Source organism: Lissotriton vulgaris, chromosome 2_1, assembly GCF_964263255.1.
Source record: "Lissotriton vulgaris chromosome 2_1, aLisVul1.2, whole genome shotgun sequence".
In the NCBI taxonomy this organism is placed as follows: Eukaryota; Metazoa; Chordata; class Amphibia; order Caudata; family Salamandridae; genus Lissotriton; species Lissotriton vulgaris.
The window spans coordinates 625,148,638-625,170,069 of NC_141687.1; the positions used below are offsets into that span (position 1 = coordinate 625,148,638).

The 21,432-nt window shown below is 49.2% G+C and overlaps 1 protein-coding gene across 4 annotated transcripts in view; it reads left to right on the forward strand.

Moving 5' to 3' along the window:
• Positions 1 to 21,432, forward strand: part of MACF1 (microtubule actin crosslinking factor 1) — a 1,022,862-nt gene that overhangs the window by 389,284 nt on the left and 612,146 nt on the right. For all 4 annotated transcript variants that reach the window (XM_086955743.1, XM_086955745.1, XM_086955746.1 and 1 more), the window contains 2 exons: positions 2,018 to 2,125; positions 2,983 to 3,081. In XM_086955743.1, the coding sequence (XP_086811869.1) occupies positions 2,018 to 2,125; positions 2,983 to 3,081 (207 nt within the window). The remainder of the gene's footprint in view (positions 1 to 2,017; positions 2,126 to 2,982; positions 3,082 to 21,432) is intronic.

Genomic DNA, 21,432 nt, shown 5'->3' on the forward strand with positions numbered 1-21,432 from the left:
ATCCTCTTTCCTGGAAGCACCACTACCTACTGTGTCAGGAAACCCTTACCCTTGATATTGTATAGCGCCCTGTTGTCTGTTGGTACCCAACTCTTTAAAAAGTCTCTCAAACTGATCCTGGTAGCTCCCACATGGGCATGCCAAACGTGGTTCACAACACTGCTAGAACTCTCTCTAGTTCCACACCAAAAACTGTCTCTGACATCATCCATGCTAACGCAGAACCATGGAGACATCAGGCATCCAGATCCAAGTCAACTGAATCTGCAATCTGGCTCCTGAAGTCTTAGAGTTTGGTTACCTTAACCTGCCACCAGACTATATGAACATCATTAAAGAAGCCAGAAGACCTACTACTAGAGCTTGCTATGCTGCTAAATGGAAAAGATTTGCCATTTACTGCACTAATAATCAAATTGATCCTTTGGATGCTTCCAACCAAAATATTATCTGTTACCTTCTCCATTTACAGAGATGTAATCTGGCATATTCATCTATACGCTTATATCTTGCAGCCATTGCGGCATATCTACAAAACAGACAGCATATGTTGTTGTTTAGAGTACCAGCAATAAAAGCTTTTATGGAAGGATTAAAAAGAATTATTCCTCCTAGGTTACTACCGTCTCCAGTGTGGAACCTAAACATTGTTCTTACCAGGCTCATGGGACCACCTTTTGAACCTTTACACAAATATGAACTGCAATTTCTCACATGGAAAACAGCTTTCCTCATTGCTATTACCTCTCTTAGAAGAGTTAGTGAGATTCAATCTTTCACTATACAAGAACCATTCTTACAATTACACCATAACAAAGTGGTTCTAAGGACTAATACTAAATTCCTTCCTAAAGTAATTACTCCTTGTCATCTAACCAATCTGTAGAGTTACCAGTGTTTTTTTTCAAAACCCAGACTCTGTAGCAGAGAGAGCTCTTTACACACTAGATGTCAAAAGAGCTCTTCTATATTACATCAATAGGACCAAATCTTTTCTCAGAACAAGGCAACTATTTGTAGCTTTCTCTCCACCACATAAAGGCAACCCCATTTCTAAATCAGGAATTGCAAGGGGAATTGTTAAATGTGTACAAATATGCTATCACAAGGCAAAACGCACAGTTCCTCCTAGAGCACACTCCACACGCAAACTAGGAGCCTCTATGGCTTTCTTAGGGAATATTCCCCTAGAAGACATCTGCAAGGCAGCAGCAACATGTTCTACAACACACACCTTCACTAAACACTATTGTGTTGATGTGCAAGCCAAGCAGCAAGCTGCAGTAGGCCAAGCTGTCCTTAAAACTCTCTTTCAAACTACTGCAACGGATACAGGTGACCACCGCTAGGGGAGACACTGCTGCACAATCGATGCAAAGTGTAGAATCTGCAGCTCATGTGCCTCCAATGGAAAATGCTACTTACCAGTATGCATCTGTTCTTGGCATGTAGAGCTGCACACTCTCCCTGGATCGGTATCTGTTCCAGTTTAATCTTAATTAGATATACACGCATGGACATCCTTTCTTTCTTTCTACTATCTCCATCATTTCCCATCATGGCGAAAAACAACCTAAGGATGGAGCCGATGCCCATGTGCACTATCGTCCAAGGGAGGAGTCACCTGTCTCGTGACTACAAAGACTTCTTCCAAGACGACAACAACTTGCAATCAGCCGAGCCCAACACCCTGTGGCCATCTAATGCAAAGTGTAGAAAATCTGCAGCTCTATCTGCCAAGAACAGATGCATACTGGTAATTAGCATTTTCGTTCTGTTACATGTGCTTCTCCTTCATACTGTTCCCATTGTGAAGATATCTTTTCTGGCCCTGGTTTCTCTCAGCATAAAGCTTTTCTGATGCCCCTGGCAGAATTGATTAATTTTCCGTTCATTCAACCCCTGTTATCGGCTATAACATAGATTCCATGAGTAATTTATAATAGCATGTATTTGGAAGTAAGAATTACTTCATTGAGTCTCTTTATGACAAAGGATCAATTGTTTATTCTTCCAGGAGTATGAGTTGCAGTTGATGACATACCGAGCATTTGTGGAGTCCCAGCAGAAATCTCCAGGGAAGCGCAGGCGTATGCTCTCCTCCTCTGATGTGGTAACGCAGGAGGTAAGTTCTCTGCTACAGTCTGTCTCAGCAGCTGTGATTTTATATGTTGCGGTAATGTATGATGTGAGTGCTCATTATGACATCATTTATGGCTCTTCTTATGTGTAGATGGAAGAAGGGAGTAATCTGTTATATTCTCTGTGTGTTCCCAGGCTGTCTTTTGTACAGATGACACAGGAAGTGTGTGCTGACCATGCACACAACTCCTCAGACGTTTTGTTAGAGGAGGTCAATCATTAAGCTCTTTCTGCATTAGTGCTCTCTTTTGATGAACGATTGTACATCCATCCTGCTCCATTCAGTTCTCACACTTCATTGTGTATTTTCTCCCCTTTCATGCAAACGAATATGCTTCTGATTAGATCCTTTCCTTACACTAATGATGTCTTTTGAAGAGTGACTCAATTGAATACGTTATTACTTTAGAGTTTTTTAGATTATCAACTAATAATTTGGTTTTAACGCCTTCTTTCTTCACTTCCTTTTCTTCTCCTTCTGCTGGTTTTGCCTCGTCTTTCTTTTTTCCTTTTTCCTTTCTCGCTTAAAGTAGCAATCTCATGCTTCCCCTGCCTCCTACATTACTTTTCTTTTGATTTGGATTCTCCCTTACTCTGCCATCCCCTCTGTCTTGTCTTTTCTGCTGTATGTTGCCTTACTTCCTTTCCAAGCTGGCCTCCAGCGTTTGTTCTTTTTTCATGTGCCTTTCTTCTCCGTTCTCTCACTTAGCTGCAGCCCCCATCTCTGATCGTATTGTTCTCAGACACATTTAAGAGTTCACTAGGCCCCAAGTTTGATGGTTTTGCTGTAATACGCCTCATGTAGGTCTTCAGTGGTGTAACCATGTCCTTTTGTTGCAGTTCATGGACCTTCGCACCCGTTACACAGCTTTGGTGACCCTAACTACTCAGCATGTGAAATATATCAGCGATGCCCTGCGGAGGCTAGAGGAAGAGGAGGTAGGAAGTACTGGGACAGTAGAGGGGCTTAAAAGTGCCATATCTGAATGTGGTCTGTTTTGATGACCACTGTAATAGAATAAGGACATACTGCCTATCAAAAATGCTTTACTGATATATTTGCGCTTCCATAAGTTTCTACATCGGATTCCTGAGTAACTCTGATAATGGATATGTGTAGTCTGCATTAGTAGGTATGCATTGTATGTGTTTGCTCCCGTTGGCTTTGAGTTGTGCAGTTGTTTGGTTCCAACCATCACAAATTGTGCCATGCCTTCTGTTTGCATGTTTTTTTGTCCAAGGGGCGTAGTGCTGGGTGTATTTGACTTATGTGGTCATATTTGTCCAAGCAGTCTAAATTTGGGCGTGTTGTGTAGTTCCAACTAATCCGTAGGATCTGCGCATTTGTTTGGGCAACATTAACTTTGGGCTAGATGCCCAAAGTTAATGTTAATGAGCACCCCGCAGGTAATGTTTTCCTAGAGACTAGCTAGCTCACAGTACCACCATAAGCCTCCCTAACCCTACGGGGGAGCGAATGGTTTCTGGCAACCACTGAACATGACAACCCTGACCCCTCCGGGATCGTAGTAACAGATCAGAACCTCTCGCCCAGTCACTTGGGCTCCTTTGTTTTAAGATAAAATACAGAGAATAACACTAGGACGTTTTCAATCTATTTATTAAACCAGCATCATACTTGTACAAAATACATGTGCGGCGATAATCCGTATACAGAAGCAGATGAAAGTGATTACAGTTTCCAAAAGTGTACATTATAGATCTAGTTCTACCATGATGCTAAAACACTGTATATATGCAGGCATATAAAACAAGGTAGTAATCAGCCATACTCCTACTATGCAAACCCTACTCTGTGTTTGCCTAGTGTGTGTGTAAGTATAAAGTCAAGAATCCCCCCACAAGATGATCTAACCCCATTACCTGGTGGGAGAGAATGTAGGACCCCATCCTGGTCAAGAACTGGACACCCCTCACAGAGATGTCAGACTACTGTGTAGTGAAGACTCAGCATGCAGGGACCCTCGGTGTCAGCCGAAGTACCTTCTCTACTAATCCTCTGAGATGCTTATTATTTATAATAAAAAGCATCTTTGCATTGTGCTTACAGATTAGTGACGTTATGGATATGTAGTTAGCCGTGTTGCCCTGTTGCTCTGATGATGAAGATAGAACGATATTTGTACCCCATGCATAGAGGCCTTGTACTTGGTGTTCGAGCCATTGTGATAATGTTATAAGAAGCCAGATGTATAAACAGAAGTAGTTTTAGAGAAACGAATCCAACATTGTCACACACGTGAATATGTGCAACAGGTCACAGCAGTAATGTTACTGTGAAAAAAGAGGTCTGTTTTGATGACCCCTGTAATAGAATAAGGACATACTGCCTATCAAAAATGCTTTACTGATATATTTGCGCTTCCGTTCAGACCCCCTGGAATGCAAGAAAATATGCAGCTTCGCTACATGGGCTTTACCCGGACACATAACAGGCGCGTCTCCTTTTTGCAGTCTGAGGGTTTGTGTGGTCTCCTGATGGTTCTTGTTTTTTGTTGTTCCTTTTGTCACACCTCATCCCTCCCTTATCATTTCTTTTTTTGCTGGGGAAGTCATGATTTGCTGTACAATCTAGATAAAACAACATTAATGTGAAATTAAAAACTGAAGTGATAGTAACAAAATACAAATATGACAGAAATATTTACTAAAAGAGAAAACAAAGGGAAACCAAACAAGAATGTCATTCAAAAAATCTACTCTTTGAATTACCTTTAAGCAAGAGCTGAGTGATCAAAGCCAGTAAGGCTGTCAATGGGAGTGGAAAAAGGAAAGGAATTCCATAATGTATTATTGCTAAACAGAAAGCCAATTTGACTATTTTGCAAAGCCGCACCAATCGATTTCCGAACTCAGTGAATGTTTATCCCTGGTTATTTTCAAAGCCCACCACCCCTTTAATTCTTTTGAGCTTACCTGCATAATAAGCTTCTTTTAACAGAGTAAGAATTTTAAAGATGATACAAGGCAACTTAAACACATCACTAAAGTCTAAAGAGAACAGGAGTGTTCGAGGCATATGAGCTGTAGATCGCAAACTTTTGCATAGATTGCCACCTGGTGTTGGGCTTGGATGTTTGCACTTTGTTATTCTGGAAATCTTTGTAGTCACGAGATAGGTGACGCCTCCTTTGGTTAGTAGTGCGCATGGGCATCAACTCCATCTCCAGATTGTTTTTTTCCGGCATCGGGTTCGGATGTGATTTGCTGTGCTCTGGGTGGTGTCTTTTCAATTCCCCTTCGACGAGCAAAGCTCTCACCGCTCAGCGGTATTGTTTCGATCGCGATCTCTCGACGCGTATCCAGTTCCAAAGAGATTTTCGAGTCTGGTCGTCGACGTGGGCAGTTAGGCTGATCGGAAAGGACTCCATTTAAAAAAATGCAAGTGTGAGGCTAAATTCCCACACACCGATCTCCACGAGGTCTGCAACCTTTGTCTCTCTCCAGAACACGAGAGTCGACACTGCCAGGTCTGTGCTTTTTTCAGGTCCAAGAAGACTATACGTGATCACCGGTCTAGACATGACAAAGTGTCTAGATCAACAGTCTTGGCACCGGACAACATCTTAGAGGCAGGCCCGATGATCCGGAGACAGGAGATGAACAGGCCAGCATCTCCGAAGCTGAAGAATCGGACTCAGAAGACCAGTCGATTACTCCAGGTGAACAGAGTGTGAATACTGACGTCAGCGCCTCTGCCCCGAAAAAACGAAAGGCTCCAGTAACACCTTCACCTTCGGGTGTGGGTCGACACGTGATAATACTTCAGAGGCTCGCCTGCGGGCCCGGCTCCGAAGCACACGAAGCCTTCAGGGAGCTCTGGATCGAGCAAGCCACATTACGGTGCCTAAAAATTGTCTTCGGCACCGAAACATAAGCCGAAGCCAGACTCTTCGGCACCAAAACCCAAGGTACCAGAATCTTCGGCACCCAAGCAAATTCCATCCAAGACTTCGGATCCGAAAAAACAGCCTAAATCTTTGGAGTCGAAAACACCACCTAGGCACCTTTTTCCAGTACCTCCTCTATCACCTGCACCACAAGATGATGATGAGGATTTAGGGGATGGGGATGAAGACATAGACCAGCCACATCATGATACAGATACTGATGATGACACCCACAGTATTCCTCCTCATGACTCTTGGGAAGATTATAATGTCCCAGATGTGCCCGAGCCAGATTCATATACCTCCAGACCATTCCCTTCAGATGACAACATAGGGTTTGCCAACTAATAAATAGAGCTGCACAATACCATGGGGTTCAACTCCGTTCAGACCCCTGGAAAAGGACTTTTTATTAGAGACATTCTCGCAGCCTCAAAAAACAACAAACTCTCCCTATGCTCAAAGGGATGATTAAACATGCCCCTGAGGTTTTTGAAGACCCTTTCAGAGCTAGGGTGCTCAATCCTAGAATTGGGAAAAAATACAAACCAGCTCCCAGCGATCCAGCTTACATTAAAGGTCAACTTCCTCTGGACTCATTAGTAGTGGCAAAACCCGTAAACAGGCAAATTCCCAAACCACAGGTGATGCACCTCCCCCAGACAAAGAGTCTAAACCTCTTGACGCATCATAGTTGCGTCCCAGGGGGCAAACCACTGGCATATTGCCAACTCACAAGCTTACTAGCGAGGTATGACAGGGCTCACTACGATGAGCTTAAAAAGCTCTTGCAGCATCTTCCAGACCTATATAAAACCAAGGCAAAGGATCTTATACAAGAGGGAAAGTTAATTACAAATACCTCAATTAAATGTGCCCTACATGCAGCAGATACAGCATCTCGCACAATTAATACAAGTGTGTTACTACGCAGATTACGCATATCTGGGTTTTAACAAGAGGTACAGTCTACCACCCTCAATCAACCCTTGGATCAGGAACACTTGTTTGGACCTACTTTGGACATATCTTTAGAAACGATGAAAAAGGACACAAACAGCTAAATCTATGGGGGCTGTCCAAGCAACAACTAGTAGAGGTTCCTTTCGTCGCTCCTCTTATACGGGCGCCTACAAAACAACTGGCACAGAAAACACCTTGTCCACATACAAAAGCCCCACTCATACTTCCCCTAGCTGAGGATATCTTAGAGGGACTTAAAGAGGCAATAGCAATATAGGGAAAGGATGTGGTTCCAACACCCACAACTCCCCGACCACAAAACAGTGACTTCCCTCCACTGCCCACAGACCACTCCACTCCGGTCGGGGGAAGACTATCACAGTTCCTACCTGTCTGGAATTCCATCACCACAGACAGGTGGGTAAGACAAATTATCCAGTATGGTTACTGCGTGGAACTTACTTCATACCTCCCAAACAACGTCCAATGTCCACAGAACATCTAGCTCTTCTCAAGCAGGAGGTTCTCTCTCTCTTGCAAAAACAGGCAATAGAACCGATTCCACTACACCAGCAAGGTACAGGGGTTTACTTCCTTTATTTCCTCATTCCCCAAAAAGGCGGCACTCTGAGGCCAATATCAGACCGTTAAACCTGTACATACAATCCAACCACTTTCACATGGTCACGTTAAAACAGGTCCTCCCGCTGCTCCAACAAGGCGACTTCCTTGTCACTCTAGATCTCAAGGACGCCTACTTCCACATTCCTATTCACCCTGCTCAGAGAATAAACCTATGGTTTGTACTGGACGAACAACATTACCAGTCCAAGAATTCCAGCAAGGAGCTCTTAGCCACTGTAAAAAAATGAGCAAATCTTCCCGCTAAAAACCTGATGGAATGTAGCACAGAACTATGTAATACACTTGGACAGTCCTTTGTAGATAAAGTCATGTCAGTGTAGGACTCTTTTAAGACCATTCACAACACTGACGTCTTATATTTACACCCCACTAGCGGCAACGACAACCTAATCCCCAAAGCGGGGTTCTGTTTTGTTCCCTCTTCAGCAGAACAGATTAGCCAGGTAATGAAGACAATTAGGTCTGAGAACTCAACGGACCCATGCCCGCCTAGGGTTATGCATATGTTCCCAGAACTACTAGGTGGAAAACTAAATCTGGTATTCACAAAAATAATCGTCAGGCTATTTTACAGACACCTGGAAAATAGCTTCAGTCCTCCCTCTCTTAAAAAAACCCAATCTGGACCCTAATGAACCAAGTAGCTACCTACCAATTTCAAGAATCCCATTCCGAGCCAAAGTGTTCGAAAAGTTGCTGAATAAACAACTGACAAATTTCCTAGCCTCTGTAAACTTTCTGGACCAATCACAGTATGGCTTTAGGGAAGAACATGGAACTGAGACAGCCTTGGTTATGGCAGCAGAGGAACTTAGGAGTATACTGGACATTGGTGGGAAGGCCGTCTTGATTCTATTGGATTTATCGGCGGCCTTCGACACCGTAAATCATGAGATACTCGTTGACTGCCTAGCAGAACTGGGGGTCCAAGACGACGCACTCAAGTTGCTGTCCTCATTTTTAACGGATAGAACTTTTTCAGTTAAATTAGGAGACTCATTGGTGGGAAGGCCGTCTTGATTCTATTGGATTTATCGGCGGCCTTCGACACCGTAAATCATGAGATACTCGTTGAGTGCCTAGCAGAACTGGGGGTCCAAGACGACGCACTCAAGTTGCTGTCCTCATTTTTAACGGATAGAACTTTTTCAGTTAAATTAGGAGACTTCACATAAAACCCCTTCAGTTCACCTTGCAGAGTGCCTCTGGGGTCCTCCTTGAGTACGACTCTCTTTAATATTTACGTCGCTCCATTGGCATCGATAGTCCGAAAGTGTGAGTTCCTGCCAGTCTCATATGCAGATGACACCGAAATAGTGGTGTCAGTTTCAAGCAATATAGAGGAAACAGCCGACCGATGTAATGACTGTATGAGGCAGGTCAATAAATGGATGCAGCTCAACTGCCTGAAGTTAAACAGTGATAAAACCGAAGTTATGCTGCTGGGACCCGATGCAGACTTTTGGTCGCCTACATGGTGGCCAGGCAGCCTGGGGGAGTGCCCAACCCCAGTGGACAAAGTCAGAAATGTAGGAGTCCTATTTGATAATAAATTGACCTTCTACGCCCAGATAAATAAAGTGTCCTCAACTGTTTGGTATATTTTAAAAATGATCAGAAGAATACAGCCTTTTATCCCCCACGATTCATGTAAAACCCTAGTTATGGCATTGGCCTTGTCCAGATTGGACTATGGCAACACCTTGTATGCAGGGATACAAGTACAATATCTAAAAAAAACTCCAGCAACTGAAAGAAACACGTTAGTGTTAGATTCCTTACCTTAGAATATCCCCAGGCGTCAGACTGGATCCGGAAAGTTTTCGTCAGCAGTACCCCTGTGCGTCGGTGGGCGTCGTCTGCGGCTCCGCGTCCGTCGTCTGCGTCGTGATAACCGGGATGATGTCGTCGGAGTACTTAGACGCCGACCTCGCGCGCTGACGTCAGTTCTTCTTTTTTCCACGCCAGCTAGCACAGATCAGGGAAGAGCAGTACTCTAGTCCTTTTTTGACTAACTTTTTTGATCACTTTTCGAGTCGACTTTCGACTCGCGTTGCCGTTAGGGATGCCTGGTTTTAAACCTTGCGAGGCCTGTCACTGTATGATGTCGGTGACTGACCCTCACCGTCTGTGCCTTTACTGCCCCGGGGCCGACCATGATGACAAGTCGTGCCCCGACTGCCGGTCCTTGACCTCGAAGGCTAAACCGGAGCGGTCCTGTAAGCTGCTCAAGCTCCGGCAGTCGGCTCCGCGCCACTCGAGGTCCCGGTCGAGGGACCGGTCGCGGAGCTGCAGTCATCACCGCTCGTCGAGTCACAACCACTTGTCGGGCTCCAAGTCCTCCGGTAAGTTGAGGCATTTGAAAAAGAAGTCGAAGAGGCGTCATCGCTCTTCCGACTCCCCCTGACGCTCGTGCGACGTGGCCGGGGGTTCAGGCGAAACTGGCTCCGCCGAAGCCTCAGGCGCCGCGTCCAGTTCCATACCCGCCAGTCCCTGGGCTGCACGCGACGCTGGAGGAGATAAGATAAGTGCTTTCCTCACTGCCATGAGGCTGCACTTCCCTCCATCGGAATCTGTTGAGGCGCCTTCGGGCCCACGGGTCCAACTGGGAGCCCTAGCGGGCCGACAGATCCGGCCCCGGCCCCAGCACCGTCGTCGACTCCGGTCATGACGCCGCAGGGCCCCGCAGGATCCAAGCCTGCATCCGGGTCGTCGCCAGTCGACCTCACGACTCCTCCGCTGGCGGCGACCCCGAGGGTGTCGCTCCCGGCGCCGTCCTCGGATGACATCGACACCAGTTTCAGCCCCGGTCTGGGTCCGGCGTCGGACCGGTGAGGCCTTCACCTACGACATGGCTCCATCATTTTTGCCTGTTTATCAGGAGATGGATGACGAGGAGGACTGGGAGGGGTCTGAGGACCCTCTGGCACAGCAGTGCCAATTGAGCCAGGACTGGGCAGAAGAGCTGGGGGAGGCCAGTGGTCTGGACACTTCGCCCGACACTGGATTCGTCTCTCCTCCCTCCGTGGCTTAGGAGGAGGGGGCTACTTACAGCGTGGTGTTGAACAGGGCGGCCAAGGCCTTGGCTCTTGAGCTCCTTGTCCTCCGTGAGGACTAACCTCCTCACTGTGGTGCTCAAACAGCAGGCAAGCTCCTCAGAGCCTCTACTGCCGTTTAACGAAGCCCTCACCGACGTTCTGATGGTCACCTGGTCCAAGCCCTCCACAGGCCTCCCTGTGGATCGGAACGTGGCCCGACACCACTGTCCGGCTCCGGGCGACCCTGGCTTTCTGTCTGTTCACCCCACCCGGAGAGCCTGGTAATCCAGGCCTCTCCGTCCCAGACCGCACTCACGACCGCTCCTCCGAATCGGGAATCCAAAAAGTATGATCAGTTTGGGAAGAAACTGTTCTCCTCCCTGAGTTTGGGGCAGCGGTCTGTCAACACCGCCTGCCTTTTGGGGCGTTACACCCACTCTCTGTGGGATACGGTTGCGGAGGTGCTGCCACAGTGCCCGGAGGAGGCCCGGACAAGACTCACCCAAGCCCTGGCGGAAGGTCGGGATGCAGCATGCTACTCGATCCGGTGTGGACTTGACACCACGGACTCGCTGGGTAGAGCGATTGCAACGACAGTGGCGGTTCGCCGCCATGCCTGGCTGAGGTCTGCCAACTTTTCGGGGGATGTCCAGACCATGCTCATGGACATGCCCTTCGATGGCCGTAGCCTCTTTGGCGACAAAGCGGATAGTGCGCTGGAGCATTTTAAGGACTCCAGGGCTACGGCCAAGTCCTTGGGCTTAGGCCAACGCCAGCAAACCTCAGCTTTTCGCCCCTTTTTTGGCCAAGGAAGGGGCGCCCTCACACGTCCAGCCAGCCACAGGCCACAGAACCAGTCTCAACGCTGTCTTGGACGTGGTTACCGCCGTGGCGGTTCCGGGGGACACCGGCAGGGGCAGTCCACACCTGCCCCTGCAGCATCTGCCTCTAAGCCTTCCTAATCCGACATTTCAGGCCCATTCGATGCCAGCAGGGGGCAAGGTCCGCCATGACCTCCCCCACTGGCGTACCATCACGTCAGACAGGTGGGTGCTGCAAATCGTCCGAAGGGGCTACTCCCTCCCCTTCGAGGCGACTCCTCCAGCCAAGCCACCGCAGTACCACCGCATGTCGGGGGATCACTTGCCACTTCTGCAGGAGGAAGTTACAGCCCTTTTGACCAAGGGGGTCATCGAGCGCGTTCCTGGGCCAGAAGTAGGATGTGGTTGCTATTCCCACTACTTTCTGGTACCCAAGAAGGGCAAAGGAGGCCTACACCCTATCTTGGACCTACGGACCGACAACCGCTTCCTCCTGAAGGAGAAGTTCAAGATGCTGACTTTGGCTCAGGTCCCAGCTGCCCTGGACCCAAGAGACTGGATGGGAGCATTGGGCTTGCAGGACGCGTATTTCCACATCCCAGTCCTGCCGGCCCACCGGCGCTACCTGCGGTTCACGGTAGGCCACGAGCACTTTCAGTTTACAGTGCTCCCCTTTGGCCTTACCAGCGCCCCTCGGGTGTGCAGGAAAGTGATGGCGGTGGTCGCAGCTGATGTGCGCAGATCAGGGGTTTCAGTCTTCCCCTATCTCGACGATTGGTTGTTGAAGGCGGGCTCGCCCCAAACAGTCATCTCCGACCTCCAGACAACGACCGACCTCCTGCACTCGCTGGGGTTCCCCATCAACGTGTCGAAGTCACACCTGTGCCCCTCTCAGAAGCTCCTTTTCATCGGAGCGGTTCTGGACTCGGCGCAGTTTTGGGTTTACCCCCCCGAACAGCGGGTTTGGGATATTCAGGCTCTGATTCCGATCTTTCAGCCTTTATCCCGAGTCTCGTTCAGGTTGATGCTGCGGCTCCTGGGACTGATGGCCTCCTGAGTACTTCTAGTGCATCACGCCAGGTGGCGGATGCGGTCTCTGCAGTGGGACCTGAAGTTTCAGTGGGCACAGCATTAGGGCAACCTGTCCGACCACGTCCTGATCTCGGAGGGCACTGTGAGTCAGTTGCAGTGGTGGCTCAAGAACTGCGATTGGGTCAGCGGCAGATCTCTCTCCCTACCTCAACCGGAGCACGTAGTGGTGACAGATGCGTCCCTCCTGGGATGGGGTGCCACATGGGAGAGAGGGAGATCAGAGGCCTCTGGTCTCCGGCAGAGTCCCGGCTCCATATCAACCTTCTGGAGCTGCGGGCGATCCGACTTGCACTGAAGGCATTCCTTCCCTCTGTAGGGGGAGGTGTAGTGCAGGTGTTCATGGACAACACCACCGCCATGTGGAACTGCAACAAACAGGGCGGGGTAGGGTCGTGGACCCTTTGCCAGGAGGCTCTGAGCCTCTGGCAATGGCTAAAACACCAGGGCGTGTCCCTGGAGGTTCAACACCTGGCAGGTTCCCTGAACGCCAGGGCGGACAAACTCAGTTGCCGGTGCATGATGGATCACGAATGGCGTCTGAACTCGGACGTGGCGCAAGGTCTCTTTCAGCAGCGGGAAGAGCCTTGGTTAGATCTATTTGCCACCGAAGAGAACGTGCAATGTCATCAGTCTTCTGACTCTTAAAACTGCATTACTGGTTGCCATCACCTCTGCCAGGAGAGTGAGTGAGCTCCAGGCTCTTTTTTCTAAACCTCCTTTCCTCTCTGTCCATCCGGACAAGGTTGTTCTGAGGACTCGTCCTTCTTTCCTGCCCAAGGTAGTCACAGCCTTTCACATCGGGCAGTCCATCACCTTGCCTACTTTCTTTCCGCATCCCTCAAAAGAGGAAGAGAGGCTCCACTGTCTGGACCCAAAACGCGCGCTCTCCTTCTATCTAGATTGCACACACCAGTATCGGGTGGACGACCAGCTCTTTGTTGGTTACGTGGGAGCAAAGAAGGGACAGGCGGTGCACAAGCGGACCATCTCTCGGTGGTTCGTCTTGTGCATCAACTTTTGCTACTCCTTGGCAAAAAAGGAGCCTCCTGTTGGGCTGTGCGCCCATTCTACTCGGGCCACGGCGGTTACTACTGCTCTGGGTCGGGGAGTCCCCTTGCAGGACATCTGTCAAGCAGCTAATTGGGCCTCGCTGCACACGTTTGCTAGGCACTACTGCCTGGACAGCCAAGTCCAGAGAGATGGCTTTTTCGGACATTCTGTTCTCCAGGAATTTCTGGTGTGATCTTGGTTCGCAGACCCACCACTGGGGTTGGTATTGTTGAGGTATCTATTCTAAGGTAAGAAACTAACACTAACATGTTTCTTTCAGATGCACAAGTTACTTACCTTCGGTAATGATATATCTGTAAGAAACATTAGTTAGTGTTAGATTCCTTACCGCCTCACCCATTCTCCCCGTTCTGCGAACCAATATCTAGGGTTAAGGACATCCCTTTCAGGGCCCTAGTTTCATGGCACCAGTTAAGTTATGTTATATTTCATTTGTACAGCGCACAGCTACTAAAAGTGTCCCAGCGCTAACTCCCGAAAGTCAAATTAATCCACACTCCGAATCCAGGCTTAAAAGAGCTGCGTTTATATATTTTTTTTAAAAAGCAGTTGGTCAGGAACACTCCTCAGAGCCAGTGGTAACCGATTCCAGTGTCGGTTTCTATCATGGCTCTGTGTTACTGGCGCTGAAAGCCATGTACAGAACTGACGTCAGCGTGCGAGGGCGGCGTCTAAGTACGCCGATGACGTCTTCCCGGCGATCACGACGCCGATGACGGACGCGGAGCCGCAGATGACGTCTACCGACGTGCAGGGGTACTGCTGACGAAAACTTTCCGGATCCAGTCTGACGCCTGGGGATATTCTAAAGTAAGGCATCTAACACTAACTAATGTTTCTTACAGATATATTGTTACCGAAGGTAAGTAACTTGTGCGTCTGCAGAACGCAGCAGCAAGGTTGGTGCTGGATATTCCCAGATCAGAGCCAGTCGCCCACAGACTAAGAGCCCTCCACTGGCTACCGATGGAGAAGAGGATTACGTTTAAAACAGTCTGCTTGGCCTACAAGGCACTTCATGGTTCAGTGTAAAAAACCAAAGTAAGGCACAGTGTGTACAGAGTCCCCAGAGGTTTGGCAGAGGTTAAAGTTAGATAGAACCTTGCTCTCTAAAATGGTAGCTTGGTCGAGCAGTAAGGCAGTATCAGAGGACAGTGTAAAACATTTGTTGTACACACACAGTCAGCAAATGGTCTCACACACTCAAGAACTGAACTCTAGGCCAATTGTTTTGTATATAAAAATATATTGATGTTTTATTTTAGAACCACAAGTAGATATAACAATACTTTCTCAGAATGAGATGTTGCAATTAAATACTTTCAATGAGCAATAGACTTTTAAATGCAATAGATACAGTTGTTGCAATATGCAACATAAGCGACACAGGCAAAAACCAGTCAATGTTATCCTATGGATGAAAATCAGGTTATCGGAAAATCACGGTTGTAATTACTTAGGGTCAATGCTGGACCTAAAGATCCAGCACTGGGATCTCGCCTGGTATCAGGTGAGTAATTTCGTTTTCGTTGATCGGATGATTTTTAGTCAATATTTCAAAGTTTCAAAACTCGACACTTAGAAGAATTTCCAAGTGAAAACCAGTCAATGTTACCCTATGGAGAAAATGTAGGTTATCGGTTTCAGGTAAGTACTCGACTGGCTGGGGTAAGGTTCTGGGGTTAGACCCAGGGGTCTCCCAGAGTCAGGTAGGTACAGTTGTTACACCCTCAGCGGCACAAGGGCAGCCGGTTGCAAAGTGAGTAGGCCAAATGTAAGCCTATGGCAGGTAGGGGGCCTTTGGTTGGTGGCTGCTAGCAGGCAGGACACGCGGCTGTGGGAGCAGGGCTCCTGGTCACTTGCACAGGGCAAGTGGGGAAGTAGAGTAGAACAGGTGCTGCACTTCTAGTGGCACTCGGGCGGCTGGGTGCAGGGTGCTTTTGGCCCGTCGGGCGCTCAATGTATTTCAATGGGAAAGCCGCAAGACGAACAAAGGCTGCAAGCTCGGGGACGGAGATTCTTCAGGTGCGACCACCACTTCAAGGGGTAAGTTGGGAAGCTGTAGGTTAGGTAGACACCCAAGAGTTGGACACAGGGGGCCATGGGGCGCCGGGTGCAGGGGTGTCTTTTGGTGGTGAGAAATCTTACCCTCTGCTGGTTGCGGTTGGAGGGGTCCCTGGTTGTGAGGCTGCAGGCGTCGTCAGGAGCGCCGAGAAGGGTCCTTTGGTGCTGGATTTGTGGTCACAGTCGGCGGGGGGGACGTACTCGTGGTCTTTGTTCACTCAGGCACAGGCCAGGCTCGGCGGGTGCAGAGTGTGCTGGATTCACGGTTCCTGGCTGGCTGAGCACAACCACTGCTTTTGGGAGTCCCAGTCTTTGGATGAGCAAGACAGTCCGGTCCTCCAGGGTTTTTGAGGTTGCTGACCATAGGAGACGCAGGGATTTAGCAGGAGCAGGTTCGAGGGTCGACAGCCCTGTAGGGCTGGGGCCAAGTCAGTTGGTGTTGTCCTCCATGTTAGCAGCTGCACGGCAGGTCTTCTTTCTTCTTCTTCTTCTTAGTAGTTTCGGAACCGGGATCTAGGAAGGAAGGTTCAGGGTGCCCCTAAATACTAAATTTAGGGGTGTTACAGGTAGGGGAAGGTCAGGACCCAATGGGTCCCTTCCCTGGGGTGAGTACATCCCCTATCCTGCCACTCTCCAGTGGGAGGGGGGCAGGAGCCTGTCTCTGATTGGGTAGGGCTCCCCATCTTTAAGATGGCGAGAGCCCAGAGTTTTGCTTTACCTCGCCTCCCCCACTGAGGGGTGGTGTTGGCAGAGCCTGACACACCCCCTTTCCTCACTTAGGATTTCCCGACGGCCTTCCCGCCGGAGTAGGGGCCAGAACCGGTGGGGACCATTTGCTGAGTACAGTAAGTGGTCTAGAGAGGCTCACAGAGGCGGCATGCATCTGAAGCTTCCCCTGCCCGTCCTGGGGGATGAGACCTACCACCTCGCCCCAGGATGTGCATTGTTGCAGGCCCACGAGAGCGGATGGCTCTCTACCCAGGGGTCGAGCAACATGTCTGCTGGGTGGCAGCCTCGGTAGCCTCTCAGTCAGGACACTGGTTGTGGGTTAGTTTCAGGGGACAACTCTAAGTTGCCCTCTGTTGTGAGAAAGTGCCATATTTCTTGTATAGGTATGCCCCCACTTTTTGCTGAATTGCTGATGTGCTTTGACTGAGTGTGCCCTGGGCTCCTGCCAACCAGGTGCCCAGGGCCTGTGTTCCTTCCCTAAAACTGTGTTGAAACTAAAACCCAATTGGCATCTCTGGCCACCGGTCAGCCCCTAGTAAATGGTACTCTAGGTGCCCAGGGCATGGTGACCAGAGAAGATCCCTAAGGGCTGCAGCACTTATTGTGCCACTCTTAGGGGCCCTGTACCCAGACACCCACACACTGCTTCTGCAGGCTGAGTGTCTAAGTACAGAACTAAACAGAGAGTCGACATGGCACATATCCCTGTGTGCCATGCCCACAAGCTCACTGCCCTGGCATCCATCAGTCACCCCTATAGCTGGGTGCCCTATGCCAGAGGTGTGCACACAGGTGCATGAGCCCTGTGCCCCTACAGTACCCAGGGCCATTCCTGGGCACTGTAAGTGCAGTGCTGCCATTAAGAGTATATGGTGCTGGGAGGTTGTCATTACGAACTCTACAGCACCATGATGGCTTCACTGAAGACTGAGAAGTTAGTCAGCACATTAGTCTTTTCCAAAACAGACTACTGTAATGCCTTGCTACTTAATGCACAACAAAAGGTCCTCAACAAACTGCAAACAGTGCAAAATGCAGCAGCTAGGACTCTGCTATCCATCCCCAAATTTGCATCTGTTTCCCCTTACATCCGACAGCTACACTGTCTGCCGGTGAGGAGCCGTATTAAATTCAAAGCTTTATGCATAGCATATAAAGCTATCCACAACCACGGCCCCCTATTCCTAAAACAAGCCTTCCGCCCGCTTGAGCACACAAGAACACTACGTTCATCCTCAGCTCACCTACTTACAGTCCCTCGTACAAGAAGGGCAAACTGGGGCGACAAACGTTTTTCTGTTGCCACAGCTAAATTGTGGAACACACTCCCCCTCCACATCAAATGTGCTCCGACTCTGCTCAATTTCAGAAAAAAACTGAAAACTTGGTTGTTCCCAGCCTAATTCTCCCTATCTACCTGAGAGTTCTGCAACTACAGCGCCGAGACACCCCAGGGTATTTGCGCACTCTAAAAATCGCCAAATAAATAAATAAAATATCAACCTTCTCAGCACATTAAACCCGCACTGATGCCAGTGTGGGATTTAATGTAAAATGCATGACAGAGGGCCTCTTAGAGATGCCCCCTGAAACCTAACTAACTCCCAGTGTCCTGACAGTGTGGCTACCGAGGCTGCCACCACCAGACATGTTTCTGGACCCCTAAGTCGAGAGCCTGCCGCTCTCGGTGGCCTGAATCAATGCACATCCTGGGACGAGGTGCCAAGCGTCCTGCCCCAGGATGGGCACGGGAATCTTCAAAGGCATACCGCCTTTGTGAGCTTCTATAGGCCACGTGCTGTACTCAGCAACTGGCCCCCACCGGTTCTGACCCCCACTCTGGCGGGAAGACCGGCGGGAAACCCTAAATCAAGAAAGGGTGTGTGGTCAGCCTATGCCACCCCACCCCTCAGGTGGGAGAGGCGAGGTGAAGCACAACTCCGGGCTCCGGCCATCTTGAAGATGGGGAGCCCTGCCCAATCACAGCTCCTGCCCCCCTCCCACCGGAGAGGAGTAGGCTAGGGGGTGTACCCACCCCAGGACAGGGACCCATTGGTCCCTGCCCTTGCCCTACCAGTAACTCCCCTAAAATTTAGTATTTAGGGGCACCCTGAACCTTCCTTTCTCAGATCCCGATTGAAACAAGAAGAAGAACAAGAAGACCTGCTGTGCAGCTGCTAACAAGAGGACGACACCAACTGACTTGGCCCCAGAACCCTACAGGCCTGTTGATCCTTGAACCTGCTCCTGCAAAACCCCGGCGTCTCCTGTGGACAGCAACCTCGAATATCCAGCAGGATCTGCCTGCATTGAACCTTCCAAGAGACTGGGACTCCCACGAGCAGTGGTTCTGCTCAAACAGCAATACCCCTGGTTCCAGCCAGGAATCGTGTCGAGTCCAGCACACTGCATCCGCCAGGCCCGACCTGTGCCTGAATGACCCAAGACCACAAGGATGTCCCCCCGGTGACTGTGACCCGGAGTCCAGTGCCCAAAGACCCTCCTTGACGACTCAGACGACGCATGCAGCCTCAGAACCAGGGATCCCTCCAACGCGACGAGCTGAGGGTAAGATTTCCCGACGCCAAAAGACACCCCTGCACCCGGCGCCCCACGGCCCCCTGTGCCTTCCTTTGGGGTACCTACCTCTTCTCCAAGATCCCAACTTACCTCTTGAAGTGGTGGTCGCACCTGAAGAATCTCCGTCCCCTTTCCTTCAGCCTTTGTTCACTTTTTTACTTTCCCATTGGATAACATTGAGCACCCGACGGTTCAAAAGCACCCTGCACCCAGCCGCCTGAGCGCCACTGGAAGTGCAACTACTACCGACTCTACTTTCCACTTGCCCTGAGTAAGTGACCAGGAGCCGCGTGGCCTGCTTGCTTGCAGCCACCAAACAAAGGCCCCCTACCCTCCATAGGATTGCATTGGTCCTACTCTCTCTGCACCTGGCTGCCCTTTTGCCGCTGAGGGTGTAACTACTGTACCTTTCCGACCCTGGGAGACCCCTGAGTCTATGCCCAGAACCTTAACTCTACCAGTTGAGTACTTACCTAAAAGCCGATAACTCATTTTCCTTCCGTAGGATAACATTGACTTGTTTCACTGGAAAATTCTTCAAAGTGTGGAGTTTTGAAACTTTAAAATATTAATCTAAAATCAGCCGAATAACGAATTCCGAGTTACTCACCTGTGATCAGTAGAGAAGCCAGTGTTGAACCTTTTACCCCAGCCTTGAACCGTAAAAGTAATTATAAATGTACTTACCAGTAACTTGAATTTCCTCCCATAGGATAACATTGCTTGGTTTTTTCATTGAAAAGTTTGTAAGTGTCAACTTTAAAAATACATTTATATTCTTTAAAAATCACAACTTTAACCAAAACGCTTTTACTTAACTGTTTACAGCTTATGTCCCGGGACTGAATCCAGGATCCAGTTCTGTTGTTAGAAAAGTAATCCAAAAAGTATTCAACTGCATTTATCTAGAAAAACCCATTGAGCTCAATGTTAAATTGTGTTTGAAACTGTGTTGCCTATTGCAACCACTGTAGCTATTGTACTTACAAGGTCTATTGCCTATTTGCAAAGTAATTACCTAAAGTCACTCATATTGAGAAAAGTATATGTTCGAGGCATATGAGCTGCAGATTACACACTGTTCATAGATGGCCACCTAGTGTTGGGCCCGGATGTTTGCAGTTTGTTTTGTTGTAGAAAAGTCTTTGGAAGTCACGGGATAGGTGACTCCTCCTTTGGATGATACTGCGCATGGGCATCGGCTCCATCCCCAGATAGTTTTTTTCCGCCACCGGGCTCGGATGTGTTTCCAGCGCTCCGTGTTGGAACCGATTTCCTTCGGCGCGCAATCCTCACCAACTTAGAAAAAATCAGTTTCGAACTCTTTCCCAGTCGACGCTACTTTTCAACACCGAAGATTTCGATTCCGCTCATCTTCGACGGCCTTCGGGCCTTACTAGGCCTTGACTCCAGTTCATGGAAAGGACGCCATTTAAAAAGTGTCCTCAATGTGGGTCGAAGTTTCCCCACACGGACCTTCATCAAGTGTGTAACCTTTGCCTCTCCCCAGAGCACGAGGCCAGAGACTGTTCTGCTTGTGCCTCTTTCTGCTCCAAAAAGACTATCCGGGACAGAAGAGCTAGGAGAGCAATGGCTAGATCTTCAGCTCCGATTCCGGAAGGCATCGACGTCCCAGAACAACACGACGCCGACAGCAACTCCGAGGCAGAAGATTCAGACGTCGAGGACATCACTCCAGCACAGCGGGTCGTAAGTAAGACCGTCAACCCTTCCTTGACACATCCAAAGAAGGCCCCGGTCAAACCCTTGCCCTCGGGTGCACACGACACACTGCTTCTACTGCCCAACCTTCGGGCCCGACTAGGAAGCTAACTAAGCCTTCAGGCGACTCTGGCTCCAGTCGGCCTTCCCACTGTGCCGGCACACACCTACTGGCACCGAAAAAGACAACGTCACCGGCCCCGTCGACATCCAAACCACCGGCGCCGAAGCCTACCGCTACTCCTTCGGGACCGAAACCCAGGTCGGAACAAAGCAAACCCGCTTCTGATTCAAAAAGACCACCGGAACTGAAAAAAACAGTGGATCCAAAAAATATACCGGAGCCGAAAAAATCTTCAGAGCCGAAGAAGACTCATGCTTCTCCGGTTAAGGACATTGCCAAAAAACCAATAGTGACCGCTTCGGTGCCAAAGCCTCCCTCCGAACCAAAAGATCGACCTCCTGCAGAAGACTTATTTCATCCAGACCCTGCACAAAAGACTCTAGCTAAAGACCCAATCACTGGGCAGCTAACTTTAGCTTCAAAAAAGCGACCACTGGATACACCAGCGCCAGTTCCTCATTCAAAGAAAAAGGACATGGGTTCATCGCTTTTAAGACTTCTTTCCCCTCCTCCTCTACATATACCATCAC